Source organism: Sitodiplosis mosellana, unplaced genomic scaffold, assembly GCF_009176505.1.
Source record: "Sitodiplosis mosellana isolate CC-2019 unplaced genomic scaffold, AAFC_SMos_1.0 Smas_scaffold_3, whole genome shotgun sequence".
Lineage (NCBI taxonomy): Eukaryota > Metazoa > Arthropoda > Insecta > Diptera > Cecidomyiidae > Sitodiplosis > Sitodiplosis mosellana.
Genome location: NW_022595246.1, coordinates 9,382,144 through 9,397,583, shown reverse-complemented (window position 1 = coordinate 9,397,583; position 15,440 = coordinate 9,382,144). Strand labels below are relative to the sequence as shown.

Here is a 15,440-nt window from a genome sequence, read left to right as displayed (position 1 = left end):
TCCATCAATGATATGACAGGTTTGACGTTTTAATCCGCATGTCAACTTGTTATTGTTTAGATACGTTCCTCGTTTGATCTCGGAATTGGATCTTTTTAAAATACTAACAAAGCGATTAAGAAACGATTGAAAATGAATAAAGAACCAGAGTTTCTAATTTGTCATAATAAAGATGATGTAGAGGAGGCCTTCGATCCATTTGCCGATAGTCAAGACTTTCCGCAAGTCAAACAAGAGTATGTGGATTCTTACTTTGGAAATGACGAGAAAAACGAATTAATAGTTGGTGATATCAAAGGTGAACGAGAAGTGGAGTCCGATTATGATAATTTTGGAAACGATAATTTCGATGAACTTATATCAATTCCAAAAATCGAATTGATCGAATTAGACAATGCCTCAGAACGATTGGAAGCAAAGTGCACGTCGAAAATTGGCGATAGGTTGAATAGTTCGTCATCGTCCATAAGGGAATGCAAGCCCAATATTGAACCTGAAGCGAATGCAAAGAAAACAATAAAAGTGAAAGAGACAACAAAAGACAAGAAACCAGCGAAAACTGCAAGGGGACAGAGAAGACAAAAAATACAGAAGAAAAATGCAAAACCAAAGTCGACCGGTGGGAAGAAGGTTAAGCCAAAAAAAGAGCACAAGTGTCAGTTTTGTGACAAATGCTTCGTATACGCCAAGGAATTAAAGAGGCACACAACAACTCATGTAGCTGACAAAGGCCACACTTGTCCAGTATGTGGAAAATCGTTTTCCCGCGCGGATTATCGCGAGCATCATATCAACAGTGCACACAAAGGCGAAGTGGTCGATGGTGTCTTGCGAAAGCCAACCTACGAGCAAATGTGTGAGATTTGTAGTAAAGTTTTCCATCATTCCAGCAGTTTTCGAAAGCATATGATCCTTCACAGTGGTGAACGACCGTTCAGTTGTACCGAATGTGGCAAAACATTTGCATGGCACCAGCATCTAAAGTCACACATGAAAATTCACTCGGACGAAAAATCGTATCAATGTTCACTTTGTGGAAAACTGTTCAAACAGAAATCCAACTATCAGAAGCACATGCGAATTCATACGGGCGAGAAGCCCTATCAATGTGAAATTTGCCAAAAACAATTCGCACAGTCGAGCAATTACCAGGTGCACATGCGAGTGCACTTGAACGTTAGACCGCATAAATGTGATGAATGCGATAAATCATTTGTACAAGCGATCAACTTAACAAAACACAAGCGAGTTCATCAAAAGGATGACAACGTGGTGCAACAATTTAAATGTACTGACTGTGAAAAAACATTCACTTTCAATCATCAGCTCGTTGAACATCGCCGAATACATACTGGCGAACGACCATATCAGTGCGATAAATGCGGCGCTCGATTCACATCGACAACAATGCTAAAGCGACATGTGAAAAAACAACACGAAGAAGATACGGAAAATAAGGATGAAAAGCCGGAAGAACTGATAAAAACCTGTCCTGAATGTCACAAGATATTTGGCAACAAACATTTACTGGCCACTCACATGAAAATCCACTCGGGCATCAAACCATTCAAGTGTGATTACTGCGAAAAATGTTTCATCGCCAAATTTGAATGCAAGAAGCACATGCGTGTGCACACAGGAGAAAAGCCGTTTCAATGTGAAATTTGCCAAAAACAATTTACATTCTCGAATAGCTATCGCATCCATATGCGAAATCATGCAGGAGATAAACCATTCCAATGTCAATACTGTGACAGAGCATTTTCTTCTTCAAGCGACCGTGCCAAACATATAAAAGTACACGAAAGAACACTAAAAATAGTTTAGAATAAGGTGAAAAAAAATTTATTTGTAGCAAATTTTAAGAAAGAATTCATAATTAAAGAAAAGAGTAAAGAAAAACCCAATTAGTTTTGCTCATTTGTTTCAAAATCACATTCAAAGCTCAAAGTTGTGCATTTAGATTTCCTCGTCGTCGTCGAGTCCGTCGTTTTCTCGTGGGAAATCGCCGACTTCAACAGCTGCAATGGGTACCATACTCCCATATTTCATTTGACATTCGAAATACTTGTTGTCATCAACAGTTCCATTATGCATTCCGAGCGGTTCGTCGTATTCAACACCAATAAAAATGCCCGGTTTCATATGGAATGCACCTTTGTATCTGACCGTACCAAGACGACGAGGTCCCTTTGCTGTAACCAAACATCGGTCGCCAATGTTAATCGAAGCAGCTTTCTTCTCTTGCTCGAGTTCCTCTTCCTTTCTTCGCTCTTTAATGGCTTTCATTTCTTCCTCGTTGTATTTACCCAATCGATTTGATTTGAGATAATCTCGTACGGTGTTGCGACGCTGTTCGTATTGATTGTCGGTTAAATCAAATTTTTCGACACTTTCATCGCCAATAAAACGTTGGAAATTGTCCACAACGTGAATTCGCATGTTATTCTCAATGGGATACGAACCGAGCTCTTTTTCATCATCGTTCAACTGTGTTATCAACGTATCACCATTGAATAACTGCAATTGCATTGTGCCAGCACCGGCTCCCGTTATAATTTCCAATTTGAGCTTTAAAAAAAAATTAATAATCAGTTGGAAATTCTGTCAAGATGATTTCATGTCGATCTAAATTGGTCAATTCCATTAAAAGGCATTGATGAGTCACAATGAAGCCGAACCAAAAAAAAAAACGTAGCAACCAAAACAAATGTTTGCCTATTTCAAAAGTTACCTTTAATTCGGCAATTTTCATGTCCCTCGGGAACTTTTTCTCAAAGCTAATCACGTCATTTTGATTGTTTGATACGTTTATTTGAACAAAATCACCCATTTCGATGCGGCAAATTATTTCTACACCTTTCCACTGTTAGCGACTTTGTTGTTAATGTTGCGATGGACTTTTGTTTCACTTGACAACTGTCAACGATACAGCTGAGTAAAGTTGGCTACAATTCACAGTGTCTAACGACTCATTTGACTTTGATTCGACAAATAATGGTTTGAATGTTCAAACGACGGTGATACATTCACTTTGATAAAAATGAGTAAAACTCTTCTTTTTTTGCTTCAAATGAATTGACTGGTGTAAAATAGTTCCAATTCATTTTTTTTATTATTAAATTATTGTTCAAACAAAAAACTAATCAACGAAAAAAAAACTAATATTTCAAATAGATGGATTGTTCGACTCAGATACAGATGATTTTGTTCTCAATCGAAATCTCAAGCAATAGAAATGTGAACCACCTTAACACTGGTGGTGAATAAAAATGACACTATCAATACTTTCTCTTGACGTTTCACTTTTTACGTCAACCTAGTGTTTTGTTTAACATGTATTTTTTTCCCTTATTATGATCTCTAAATAAAAAATCAAAATAGAAATAGTAAGAAAATGGCTATTGTTTTCGTGCATCAATTGATTTAATTTAGTAGAAATATTTTCATTGCATTTTCAGCTCACAAAGAAATGGATAAAAACTGCCAAATAGCAAAAGAGAAATGCCAACCAGAGTTTGTGGCGTGTCACAACAATGATGATGTCGAGTTAGCTTGCGATCCATTTGCTGATAGCCAATGTCTTTTGCCGGTGAAAGTGGAGTATGTTGAACCGTGCTTCGAGGACTTTAACGTGAATGAAGTGACCGTAGTTCAAATCAAAGAGGATAGACCTGACGAGGATTCTGATCATAATGATGACTATGGATACGACACATTCGACCGAGATGAGGATATTTCGTACGATTATGAAGATGAACCATTAGCACCGCTATCGTCCAAAACGGAATTTAAAGCATTAAATGTTAAAAGTAGTACAGAAGACTTTGGCACAGATTGGTCGTCGGCAGTCGTTATCAAAAATAACGATGACGTCAAGGATGAGGAGAAAGTCAATATTGAAACCGACGTTGAACCAGAAGCCAATGTAAAGAAAAAAGCAAAAGTGAAAGAAAAAGAGACGACAAAAGATAAGAGACCATCCGAAGTTAATGAAAAGAAATCACTAAAGAAAACGACTGATCCAACAAAGGGGAGCGGTAAAAAGAAAGGTCGGCCTAAATCACAAGAGGAACACAAATGTAAATTTTGTGGCAAAAGCTATGCGTACGCAAGTTTATTGAAGCTACACACTCGAACACACATGATAGACAAAGGTCACAATTGTCCAGTGTGTGAAAAATCGTTTGCTCGAGCCGATCATTGTAAACAACATATTAACACAGTGCACAAAGGTGAAGTGATCGATGGTGTCGTACGAAAGCCGAGCTTTGAGCGAACATGTGATATTTGCAGCAAAGTTTTCCATCATTCCGGCAATTTACGGAAACATATGGTTCTTCACACGGGCGAACGGCCATTTAGTTGCGCCGAGTGTGGCCGAACATTTGTATTGAATCAACATTTAAAGTCTCACATGAAATTGGTGCATTCCGATGAGAAATCGTTCCAGTGTTCAATATGCGGCAAATTATTTAATCATAGTGGCAATTACAAGAAGCATTTGAAAGTGCACAGTGGAGAACGGCCATTCAAGTGTTTCTGTGGCAAAGCATTCGCACAGGTATAGTCGAAAAATGAAAGATCTAGTAAGTTTCAACATCAACAATTTTAAGTTTCATTCATATTTTTTTTTATTATCACAGTCGAGCAACTATCAGGCGCATATGCGAGTGCACATGAACGATAGACCGTTTAAATGTGATCAATGCGATAAATCATTTGTGCAATCAATCAATTTGACCTTGCACAAACGTGTGCATACTGGTGAAAAACCCTTTGAATGCGATCAATGTCAACGAAAATTCCGTCGAAAATCGCAATGCATGTCCCATATGAAAGTGCATAATAGCAATAAAAGGTTCAAATGTAGCCATAGCCATTGTCCCCGGGCATTTACGCATCACACGCATTTGCGAATTCATGAAAAAACTCACACGATGGTTCCAAAGTTTAAATGCCCCGAATGTGATAAAGCATTCATTTACAATCATCTACTCGTTACACATCTTCGTCTCCATACTGGAGAACGACCGTATAAATGCGGCGAATGCAACACTCGATTTACATCGACATCACAATTGAAACGTCACAGGAGAATGCAACACGAAGAATATAAACCGGAGATAGAGGATAAGCCACAAGCCTGTTCAGTGTGTCATAAAACATTCGGAGGCAAGCGATTGTTGAGCAATCACATGAAAATCCATTCGGGAATTAAACCATTTAAATGTGACTACTGCGAAAAATGTTTCATCACGCACAGCGATTGTAAAAAGCACATGCGAATTCATACGGGCGAGAAGCCCTATCAATGTGAAATGTGTCAAAAACAGTTTACATTCTCGAATAGCTATCGCATTCATATGCGTAATCATTTAGGAGAAAAACCATTTCAATGTCAATATTGTGGCAAAGCATTCTCTTGTTCAAGCGATCGCGGCAAACACGTTAAAACGCACACAAATCAAAAGACGGCATTCTCAAATAGTCGATAAGAAGCGAACAAATTGGTTATGTTTAGCAATATAATTGGAAATTAGATGTATTTGTCCAGCTTACAATCGAATGACGACATTTTACACAAAGTTATATTTAGAATCTAATCGAGAAGCATTTTTTTCTTTTAATTTTAATAAAGAGATTTTATTTTTAAAAAAAAGAAGCGATAATTGAAAAATGAGTCTTTTATTTGAATTCATCGAACCAAAACGACACTCGGCTGCATAAAAAAATGGACAACGAATTGGTGAGATTAATTTGTTTACAAATGAAATTTAAAATTGATAACAGGTTATACGAATTTGCCAGCGTTCTAGTCGAAGCCATAAGGTTGTCAACCAGAATGATGTGCGAACGCAGCATTTTCACACAGCCGGTCTACATTTGTGTAACAATGTGCGAAGGAATCACAAACAAACGAAACAAATGAAGAAGTCGTTCACATTGCGTGTGTATGAGAGAAGGATAGGAGTAGAATATTCATTTAAATATCGGCTTATCGCGCTACATGTTCTATATTCTCATACATCTGTCGTTCTCACCACAGCAATCAGCATCACACATCTACAGAACCAGTTCTGTTTGTTTTTTTATTACAAACCGGCGGCGGGCACGGTATGTTTTGATTTGCACACACTGTCACACAGATATCAGTACGAAATCTTAAGCGGCATAGCGCGTGTGAGAGACGAAGTGAGCAATACACAGAGACGGGATTCGTGTTTGCTTGTGTGTGCAGCATGGCAAACTGACGAATTTAAGGCTATATATGATAGAAACTACATGATACTCTTTTCAGTTGTTCATTGACGACTGACCTGATAAATACGGTTTATTCAAGGAACGACTGTAAAACCACGTGGTTCACAAACGAACAAACCAATTTTCACTTTTCAATTGTATTTTATTAGTTTAATTGAGCGATAAAGATAAAATAAAGCGACAAGTAGTAGTAAACAAAAATCGCGATAAACCAGAGTAAGTGATTTTTCCTGTTATTTATACTACCGGCAATTGTTTTTTTTTCTTCGAGGCAAAAGCACCGGTGCAGTTTGTTCTTTTTCCCATGCTGTCAACGTGTTCATTTATTGCCAATTGTTTTATTAAATAGAGTATTCTGTGATTAGTTTGAAATGATTTGAATCGCGTGCTTTTCGATTGGTTTTTACATCCATTTTCGAAATTGGTCACAAACAGGTGGTTCAATGACTGCGTAGTTCATTCCGTCGCTATTAATACGCAATAGCTGTCACACATACGTTGCCTAGCTCCAGCTATACAATATAGAGAGAATGAGTGTTTGATAATGTGTGTTGTGTCGTTGTTCAGCATATCGCTGTATGAATGTGCGTCTTGTTGTTTACTATATTTTTTTGTCTACAAATTCGTCTCACGTGTGACACACATCGCGTGAATGTATTGCGTGTCTCGGTGAATTTTGAATAAAACGATTGTATTCTAACTCAAATGGGCTTGGTGGCCGATTTGATTTTGTGATATTTGAAGATGAATTAATTTTTTGCCATCCATTTTTTCGATTAAACGTGGGGTTCACCGACTTATTTACACAAGAAAATGCCGTTTTGACTGATGACAAAATCTCTTTGGCAGATTTAGACAATCTCTTTCTTATCTTTCCTCTTCTGTGTGTTTTGCTTCGCGTTTGATTTTTAATCATTTCCCGCGTATTTTTTGCTGATTTTTTCAGGGCCGTAGCCAGGATTTTTCCTAGGAAAGTGTGGTTCCACTTTACCAAGTGATAACTTGCCCCGAAAAAACAACTATTTTGAAAAAAAAAGTGGGCTGGCTTTTGGACATTTTTCAAGTTATTGGTCAAAAACCTCGAAAATTCAAAATAGTTGTTTTTTCGGGGCAAGTTATCACTTGGTAAAGTGGAACCACACTTTCCAAGGAAAAATCCTGGCTACGGCCCTGGATTTTTTTTTTTCAATACCTTATCGAATTTTCCATATTCTTACCACATTCTCTGTTTCTTTCCTTCAGATCATTGTTTGAATAGAAAAATAAAAAAAAATTGTAAAGCAGTTAATTAACTGAGTAGCAAAAATGGAAGCAGAATTAGTGTTTGAAGATTTGAGTTCGGTCAAAGGAAAGAGCTTCGGCGCACCAATCGATATAGATGGTGAAGTTGTCTTTCAAACCGGAATGGTTGGATATCCAGAATCGATGACCGATCCCTCGTATCATGGACAAATTCTTGTGCTCACCTATCCGATGATCGGTAACTATGGTATTCCAGGAGAGGAAAAAGATGAATATGACTTGCCGAAATTTTTTGAATCGTTGAACAAAATTTGGGTTGATGGGCTGGTTGTCGATGAATTGTGCGATAAGCCGTCACATTGGCGTTCGAAACAATCGCTTTCGGATTGGATGAAAAAACATAACATTCCCGGTATTAGCGGCGTCGATACACGTGCACTGACGAAGAAGATTCGTGAAAAGGGCACGATTATGGGTAAGTGGCGTTTGGGAGTTTTATGCTTGATGTCGAAATATGCAAAAAAAAATTGGAAAGAAAAATGCATACTAATAAAAATGAGATTGCAAAACAAATCAAGAGATTTTCTTGAAGAAATTTTGAATGTTGAATTTTAAAACATTTTTTGAATTATTGAAATGTTTTTTTTTTTCCTTTTTTTCTCATTTTCCACTTTCCATCCTAGGTCGAATCATCCAAAATGGTTCCGCTCGAAAAACGGCTGCGTTTGTTGACCAAAGCAAACGAAATTTTGTCGACGAAGTATCTGTGAAATCCGTCCAAACGTACAATGCCAATGGTTATCCTCGCATTTGTGCCGTTGACTGCGGGTTAAAATTGAATCAAATCCGCTGCTTCCTAAAGCGTGGTGCTCGTGTTGATGTTGTGCCATGGAACCATAAATTAGATAGCAAAGAATATGATGGTCTGTTCCTGAGCAACGGTCCAGGTGATCCGGTTGTTTGCGAGAAAACCGTTGCCAATATTCGAAATGTGATTGAGTCGGGCACAACGAAGCCAATTTTTGGTATATGTTTGGGACATCAGCTTCTGTCTACTGCCATCGGCTGCAAAACGTACAAAATGTTGTACGGAAATCGTGGTCATAATTTGCCTTGCGTCCATAAAGGCACCGGAAATTGTTATATGACCTCACAAAATCACGGTTATGCCGTTGATTCGAAGACAATTCCCAACGAGTGGGAAATTTTGTTTGAAAACAGCAACGATGGCAGCAACGAAGGTATTGTACACAACGAAAAACCATTCTTCAGTGTACAATTCCATCCCGAGCACACAGCCGGTCCAGACGATCTTGAATGTTTGTTTGATGTATTTTTGGATGCTGTGAAAAACAATAGCAACGCCGGCTTCAATGTGAAACAACGCATCATCGAAGAGTTGGAATTCAAACCGGGCAAAAATGTGAAAATTACCAAACCACGTAAAGTGCTCATTTTGGGTTCGGGTGGTCTTTCGATTGGTCAAGCTGGTGAATTCGATTATTCGGGCTCACAAGCCATTAAAGCACTTAAAGAAGAAAACATTCAAACCATTTTAATAAATCCAAATATTGCAACTGTGCAAACCTCCCGTGGAATGGCTGATAAAGTGTACTTTTTACCAATCACCGCACAATATGTCGAACAAGTCATCAAAGTAGAACGACCACAAGGTGTTTTACTCACGTTCGGCGGACAAACTGCATTGAATTGTGGCGTTGAGCTGGTTAGAAATGGCATCTTTGACAAATATGGCGTGAAAATTCTCGGTACACCAATTGAATCGATCATTGAAACTGAAGACCGTGAAATATTCGCTAAGCGTGTTAATTCTATTGGAGAAAAAGTTGCACCATCCGCTTGCGTTTATTCAGTTGAAGGTGCATTGACTGCCGCTTCAAATTTGGGATATCCAGTGATGATTCGAGCTGCATTTGCGTTGGGTGGTTTGGGCAGTGGTTTTGCCAACGACAAAGAAGAGCTGATCAAATTGGCCGAACAAGGTTTGGCACATTCAAAGCAATTGATCATTGACAAATCTCTCAAGGGATGGAAAGAAGTTGAATACGAAGTCGTTCGTGATGCATACAACAACTGTATAACCGTGTGTAATATGGAAAATGTCGATCCACTTGGCATTCACACCGGCGAAAGTATCGTTGTAGCACCCTCACAAACATTGAGCAATCGCGAATATTACATGCTTCGAGCCACGGCGCTCAAAGTCATTCGTCACTTTGGTATCGTCGGTGAGTGTAACATTCAGTACGCTCTCAGTCCGCATTCAGAAGAATTCTACATCATCGAAGTGAATGCACGTTTGTCTCGAAGCTCAGCGCTGGCGAGCAAAGCGACCGGCTATCCTTTGGCTTACGTTGCCGCTAAATTAGCACTGAACATTCCATTGCCTGAGATCAAAAACACCGTTACCGGAGTAACAACGGCTTGTTTCGAACCAAGTTTGGATTACTGTGTAGTAAAAGTGCCACGATGGGATTTGGCCAAATTCATGCGCGTGAGTAAAAATATCGGTAGTTCAATGAAGAGTGTCGGCGAGGTGATGGCCATTGGTCGAAAGTTCGAAGAGGCATTTCAAAAGGCGTTGCGAATGGTCGATGAAAATGTCAACGGATTCGATCCATACGTAAAACAAGTGAACGATGTTGAACTGAAACAACCAACCGATAAACGCATGTATGTCTTGGCAGCAGCACTTAAATCTGGTTATTCCGTGGAGAAAATTAACGAGCTAACCAAAATTGATCCATGGTTTTTGAACAAATTCCAAAATATCATCCAACATATCACCGCATTGGAGTCACTCGGTGGCATTCTGTCAGACGAAATGCTGATTAGCTCGAAAAAGTTCGGATTTTCGGACAAACAAGTGGCACAAGCGGTTGGAAGTACTGAATTGGCTGTGAGAAAACATCGTAAAGAAATCGGTGCATTACCATCGATCAAACAAATTGATACGGTGGCGGGTGAATGGCCAGCCACAACAAATTACTTGTATTTGACATACAATGGAAATGAAAATGATATTGTCACACCAAGCGCCGATCATACAATGGTCATCGGTTCCGGAGTCTATCGAATCGGAAGCTCAGTCGAATTCGATTGGTGTGCCGTCGGCTGTTTGCGTGAACTGAAAAAACTTGGCCGAAAAACGATTATGGTCAATTACAATCCGGAGACCGTTTCAACCGATTATGACATGTGCGATCGTTTGTACTTTGAAGAGATTTCATTCGAATCAGTTATGGATATTTACGAATACGAAGATCCAGAAGGTATAATCTTGTCGATGGGCGGTCAATTGCCCAACAATATTTGCATGGATTTGCATCGTCAACAAGCGCGAATTCTTGGAACTTCACCGGAAAGTGTCGATGGTGCTGAGAATCGTTTCAAATTCTCACGTATGTTGGACCGAAAGGGCATTTTACAACCGCGATGGAAAGAATTGACCGACTTAAAATCAGCATTTGCATTTTCCAATGAAGTCGGCTACCCATGTTTAGTTCGACCATCGTATGTGCTATCTGGTGCCGCAATGAATGTCGCACACAATGATCAAGATTTGGAAGAGTATTTGAAATCAGCATCGGATGTGAGCAAAGAACACCCAGTCGTAATTTCGAAATTCTTGACCGAAGCCAAAGAAATTGATGTTGATGCTGTTGCTTGCGACGGTGTAATTCTGTGCATGGCCGTTTCGGAACACGCTGAAAATGCGGGAGTTCATTCAGGTGATGCCACTCTCGTAACACCACCACAGGACATCAACAGTGAAACACTTGAACGAATCAAGATTATTGCTCGTGATATTGCCGCACTTTTGGATGTGTCCGGACCATTTAACATGCAACTTATCGCCAAAAACAACGAACTCAAAGTCATCGAATGTAATGTTCGAGTTTCACGTTCATTCCCATTCGTTTCGAAAGCACTCGGTTTCGATTTTGTGGCATTGGCCACCAGAGTCATCGTCGGAATGGATGTTGAACCGGTGAACGTATTAAAAGGATGCGGACGGGTAACTTTTTTTTAAATTTTATTCATATCAAATAAATATCATTAAATACTCTCATCTCACACAGCATTGGGAGTGTTTAATAGGCATTTTACACAATGAATGTACATTTGGATTCTTTTTTCTATTTCAACTTTTAGGTCGGCGTAAAGGTACCACAGTTCAGTTTCTCTCGTTTGGCCGGGGCCGATGTTATGTTGGGCGTTGAAATGGCTTCAACTGGTGAAGTCGCGTGTTTCGGTGATAATCGTTATGAAGCATACCTGAAAGCCATGCTGTCAACCGGTTTCCAAATACCAAAAGGTGCAATTCTGCTTAGTATCGGCAGTTTCAAGGTAACTAGTTACACAGCTGTTTTTATTTGCATAATCATCGTGCGTAACTAAAAATAAATTCTAATGACTCTTTGTTACAGCACAAATTGGAATTGTTGCCATCTGTTCGCGCTCTATCGAAAATGGGTTATAAATTGTACGCATCGATGGGAACCGGTGATTTCTACGCTGAACACGGTGTTGATGTGAGTTGATGATTATTTTTCGTTCTATTTTTTGATTGAGTATCAAATAATGTGGATTTTTGGTTTTTTTATAAATCAATTGAAATTTCAAAAAAAAAAACTGTTTGAAGTATATTCCCTCTTCTAAACGACGAGCTTAATTTATGAGACAATTTTACCATCAATTTTTAGATATTTTAGAATTTATTTAATTTGGATTTTTGATTTTATTTCAATTAAATAGACAATTTGATTTCTAGTTTTAACTCCTCAGTAATAAAAACTCATTAAATTTCCTCTCATTTCATCCAAAATCAGATCGAATCGGTTCACTGGACATTCGAAAAGCTCGACCAATCTGGCGACAGTGGTGATCAACAGTATTTGGCTGAATTCTTGGCTGAGAAAAATATTGACTTGGTAATCAATCTACCGATGCGAAATGGTGGCGGTCGCCGAGTGTCATCGTTCATCACGCATGGCTACCGTACTCGACGATTGGCTGTTGATTTAACCATTCCACTGGTTACCGATGTAAAATGTACCAAATTGTTGGTCGAAGCGATGCGATTGATTGGCGGAGCACCTGTAATGAAAACACACACCGATTGCATGACATCGCGCAATATCAAGAAATTGCCGGGCTTCATCGATGTGCACGTACATTTGCGTGATCCAGGTGCAACGCACAAAGAAGACTTTTCATCAGGTACGGCTGCAGCATTGGCAGGTGGTGTGACAATGGTTTTAGCTATGCCAAATACCAATCCTACAATCACCGATAAAGACGCATTCGAATTGGTGAAAGACATTGCCAAACTGAAGGCACGTTGTGATTATGGTATTTATGTGGGTGCATCCTCTGACAATTACGATGTGATCCATGAATTAGCAGCAGAAGCAGCTGCACTTAAAATGTACTTAAATCAAACGTTCTCAACGCTTCAGCTAAACGATATGCTCATTTGGAAGAAACATTTGAAAAATTGGCCAAAAGGAGCGCCACTTGTTGTGCACGCCGAACGGCAATCAACCGCCGCCGTTATATTTTTGGCAAATGTTTTGGAGCGTTCCATTCACGTTGCTCACGTTGCACGAAAAGAAGAAATGGAAATCATTCGAACGGCCAAAAAACGTGGCATGAAAATCACATGCGAAGTATGCCCACATCATTTGTTCTTGTCAACCGATGACATTCCTCTAATTGGTGCGGGTCGTGCCGAAGTGAGACCGGTGCTTTGTTCGCCGGAAGATCAAGCCGCCCTATGGGAGAATTTAGAATACATTGATGTGTTTGCAACCGATCATGCACCGCACACCATCGACGAAAAAGATTCAGCTAAACCGCCTCCAGGTTTCCCAGGCCTTGAAACGATTCTGCCATTGCTGTTGAATGCAGTCAATGAAGGGCGGTTAACACTTGAAGATGTTATCAATAAATTTCATCGCAATCCACGCAAAATTTTCAATTTACCAGAACAACCAAATACTTATGTCGAAGTGGATTTGGATGAAGAATGGACGATTCCAGCGAAACCGACCCATTCAAAAGCACACTGGACACCATTCGCTGGAATGAAAGTCAAAGGATCCGTTCATCGTGTTGTTTTGCGTGGCGAAGTAGCATTTGTCGATGGTGAAGTGTTGATTGAGCCGGGCTATGGTCAAAATGTTCGTGAATGGAACACCGTTTCGAAGACAGATTACAAGCATGTTTTGGAGAAGATTGAGAATCTATCGGCTGGCAGTGATGTGTTCGAAACCAGTTTGAAAGACTCCAAAACGTCTGAATTGATGAATGATGTTCAAACAAATGATTTCTTCACAAAACTACTGGCCGAACCAGTTGTTAAGCCAAATGTACATTTCGCTTCGACCGACCGAATCATCAGACAACCATCGCCATTGCCAAGAGTACGATGTGATTCAGCCAGTAATACAACATTAAAAGAGTTGGTTCAAGTGACGACCGCACAAAATGCGTCCATTCAACATGGATTGTACGGAAAGCACATTCTCAGCGCTAGCATGTTCAGCAAAGAACAATTGAATGATATCTTTGATTTGGCACAGATTTTCAAGAGTCGTGTCGCTAAAGAACGCAACACTCTTGATATTCTTCGTGGCAAAATTATGGCTTCGATCTTCTATGAAGTTAGCACACGTACCAATTGCAGTTTTGCCGCTGCCATGCTCCGATTGGGCGGACAAGTCATTTACATGAACGAGTCGAGCTCATCAGTTAAAAAAGGAGAAACTCTCAGTGACAGTATTACCGTTATGGCCGGCTACTCCGATGTGGTCGTGTTGCGCCATCCAGATCGTGGAGCCGTTTTGGTATGTTAAACTTTGGTTTACATTTTTTTTCTCTTGATTTCTTCATTTTTTCTATTTTTTAACCGAATAATTTCCGATTCTATTTGCAGCAAGCAAGTCAACACAGTCGAAAACCAATCATAAATGCTGGCGATGGCGTGGGAGAGCATCCAACACAGGCTTTGCTGGATATTTTCACGATTCGACAAGAAATCGGTACTGTTAACAAATTGACAATTACAATGGTGGGTGATTTGAAGAATGGCCGTACTGTTCATTCTTTGGCCAAGCTGCTAACATTGTATGATGTTCAATTGAATTACGTCAGCCCGCCAAGTTTGTCTATGCCAGAGCATATAACAAACAGTCCAGAAATGAAACGTGTCAAGCAAAAGGTAAATGAAAAGACTGTCCAGGATCTAGATTAAATTTCGTATACATTTCACATTCAATTGAATAACATGAATTTCTTCAAACAGATTTACAGCAGTTTGGCTGAAGCTCTGCCTGAAACAGATGTTTTGTACATGACACGAATCCAGAAGGAGCGTTTTGAAACGGAAGAAGAGTACAACCGTGTACGTGGTCACTTCGTTGTAACGCCGCATCTCATGACAATGGCCAAGCGTCGTATGATTGTTATGCATCCACTGCCACGCGTTGATGAGATTTCAAAGGAATTCGACAATGATCCACGCGCTGCATACTTCAGACAAGCCGAGAATGGAATGTATTGTAGAATGGCATTGCTTGCGATGGTACTCGGCAAATCTGAATAACAAACGAATTTATACCCATGTTTACATGACTAATTGTTTATTATAATTGATCAAACAACAATAAAAACAACGAATTTTTACTGATCGAATAAATGCATCGAATACTTTTATTTTCTATTTACTTTAGTTTTCAAAATGAAATGAGACCATTTTGTTGTGTCCAAAGTTGCATAGAAATTTAAACATTAGTATTGGATTTGTGATCAATATTTCTGCGTTCGTCACCAATGCGTCATTTTCTACCGAAAAGAAGACCAGCAAAACCAGAACTCTTTCAATATTGTATGTATCCAAGACAAATTAC

The 15,440-nt window shown here is 39.4% G+C and overlaps 3 protein-coding genes across 3 annotated transcripts; 2 read left to right on the top strand and 1 right to left on the bottom strand.

The window, feature by feature from the left end:
* The first annotated feature begins 18 nt into the window (after positions 1 to 18).
* Positions 19 to 5,680, top strand: LOC129565850 (zinc finger protein 616-like). Its single transcript, XM_055441127.1, has 4 exons — positions 19 to 1,821; positions 3,385 to 3,389; positions 3,436 to 4,564; positions 4,647 to 5,680. Exons 1-4 carry the CDS (start codon positions 133 to 135, stop codon positions 5,496 to 5,498), a joined length of 3,675 nt encoding a protein of 1,224 aa, XP_055297102.1. The 5' UTR covers positions 19 to 132; the 3' UTR covers positions 5,499 to 5,680.
* On the bottom strand, positions 1,830 to 2,922 carry LOC129566296 (tubulin-folding cofactor B). Its single transcript, XM_055442092.1, has 2 exons — positions 2,735 to 2,922; positions 1,830 to 2,571 (listed from the first exon to the last, which is right to left on the bottom strand). Exons 1-2 carry the CDS (start codon positions 2,831 to 2,833, stop codon positions 1,960 to 1,962), a joined length of 711 nt encoding a protein of 236 aa, XP_055298067.1. The 5' UTR covers positions 2,834 to 2,922; the 3' UTR covers positions 1,830 to 1,959.
* A 471-nt stretch (positions 5,681 to 6,151) lies between the features above and the next one.
* LOC129566291 (CAD protein) lies at positions 6,152 to 15,229 on the top strand. The gene is made up of 8 exons (XM_055442080.1): positions 6,152 to 6,480; positions 7,507 to 7,981; positions 8,190 to 11,545; positions 11,683 to 11,877; positions 11,958 to 12,062; positions 12,360 to 14,378; positions 14,468 to 14,752; positions 14,837 to 15,229. The coding sequence occupies exons 2-8, from the start codon at positions 7,570 to 7,572 to the stop codon at positions 15,134 to 15,136; spliced, it is 6,672 nt and encodes a 2,223-aa protein (XP_055298055.1). The 5' UTR covers positions 6,152 to 6,480; positions 7,507 to 7,569; the 3' UTR covers positions 15,137 to 15,229.
* Positions 15,230 to 15,440: the final 211 nt, after the last annotated feature.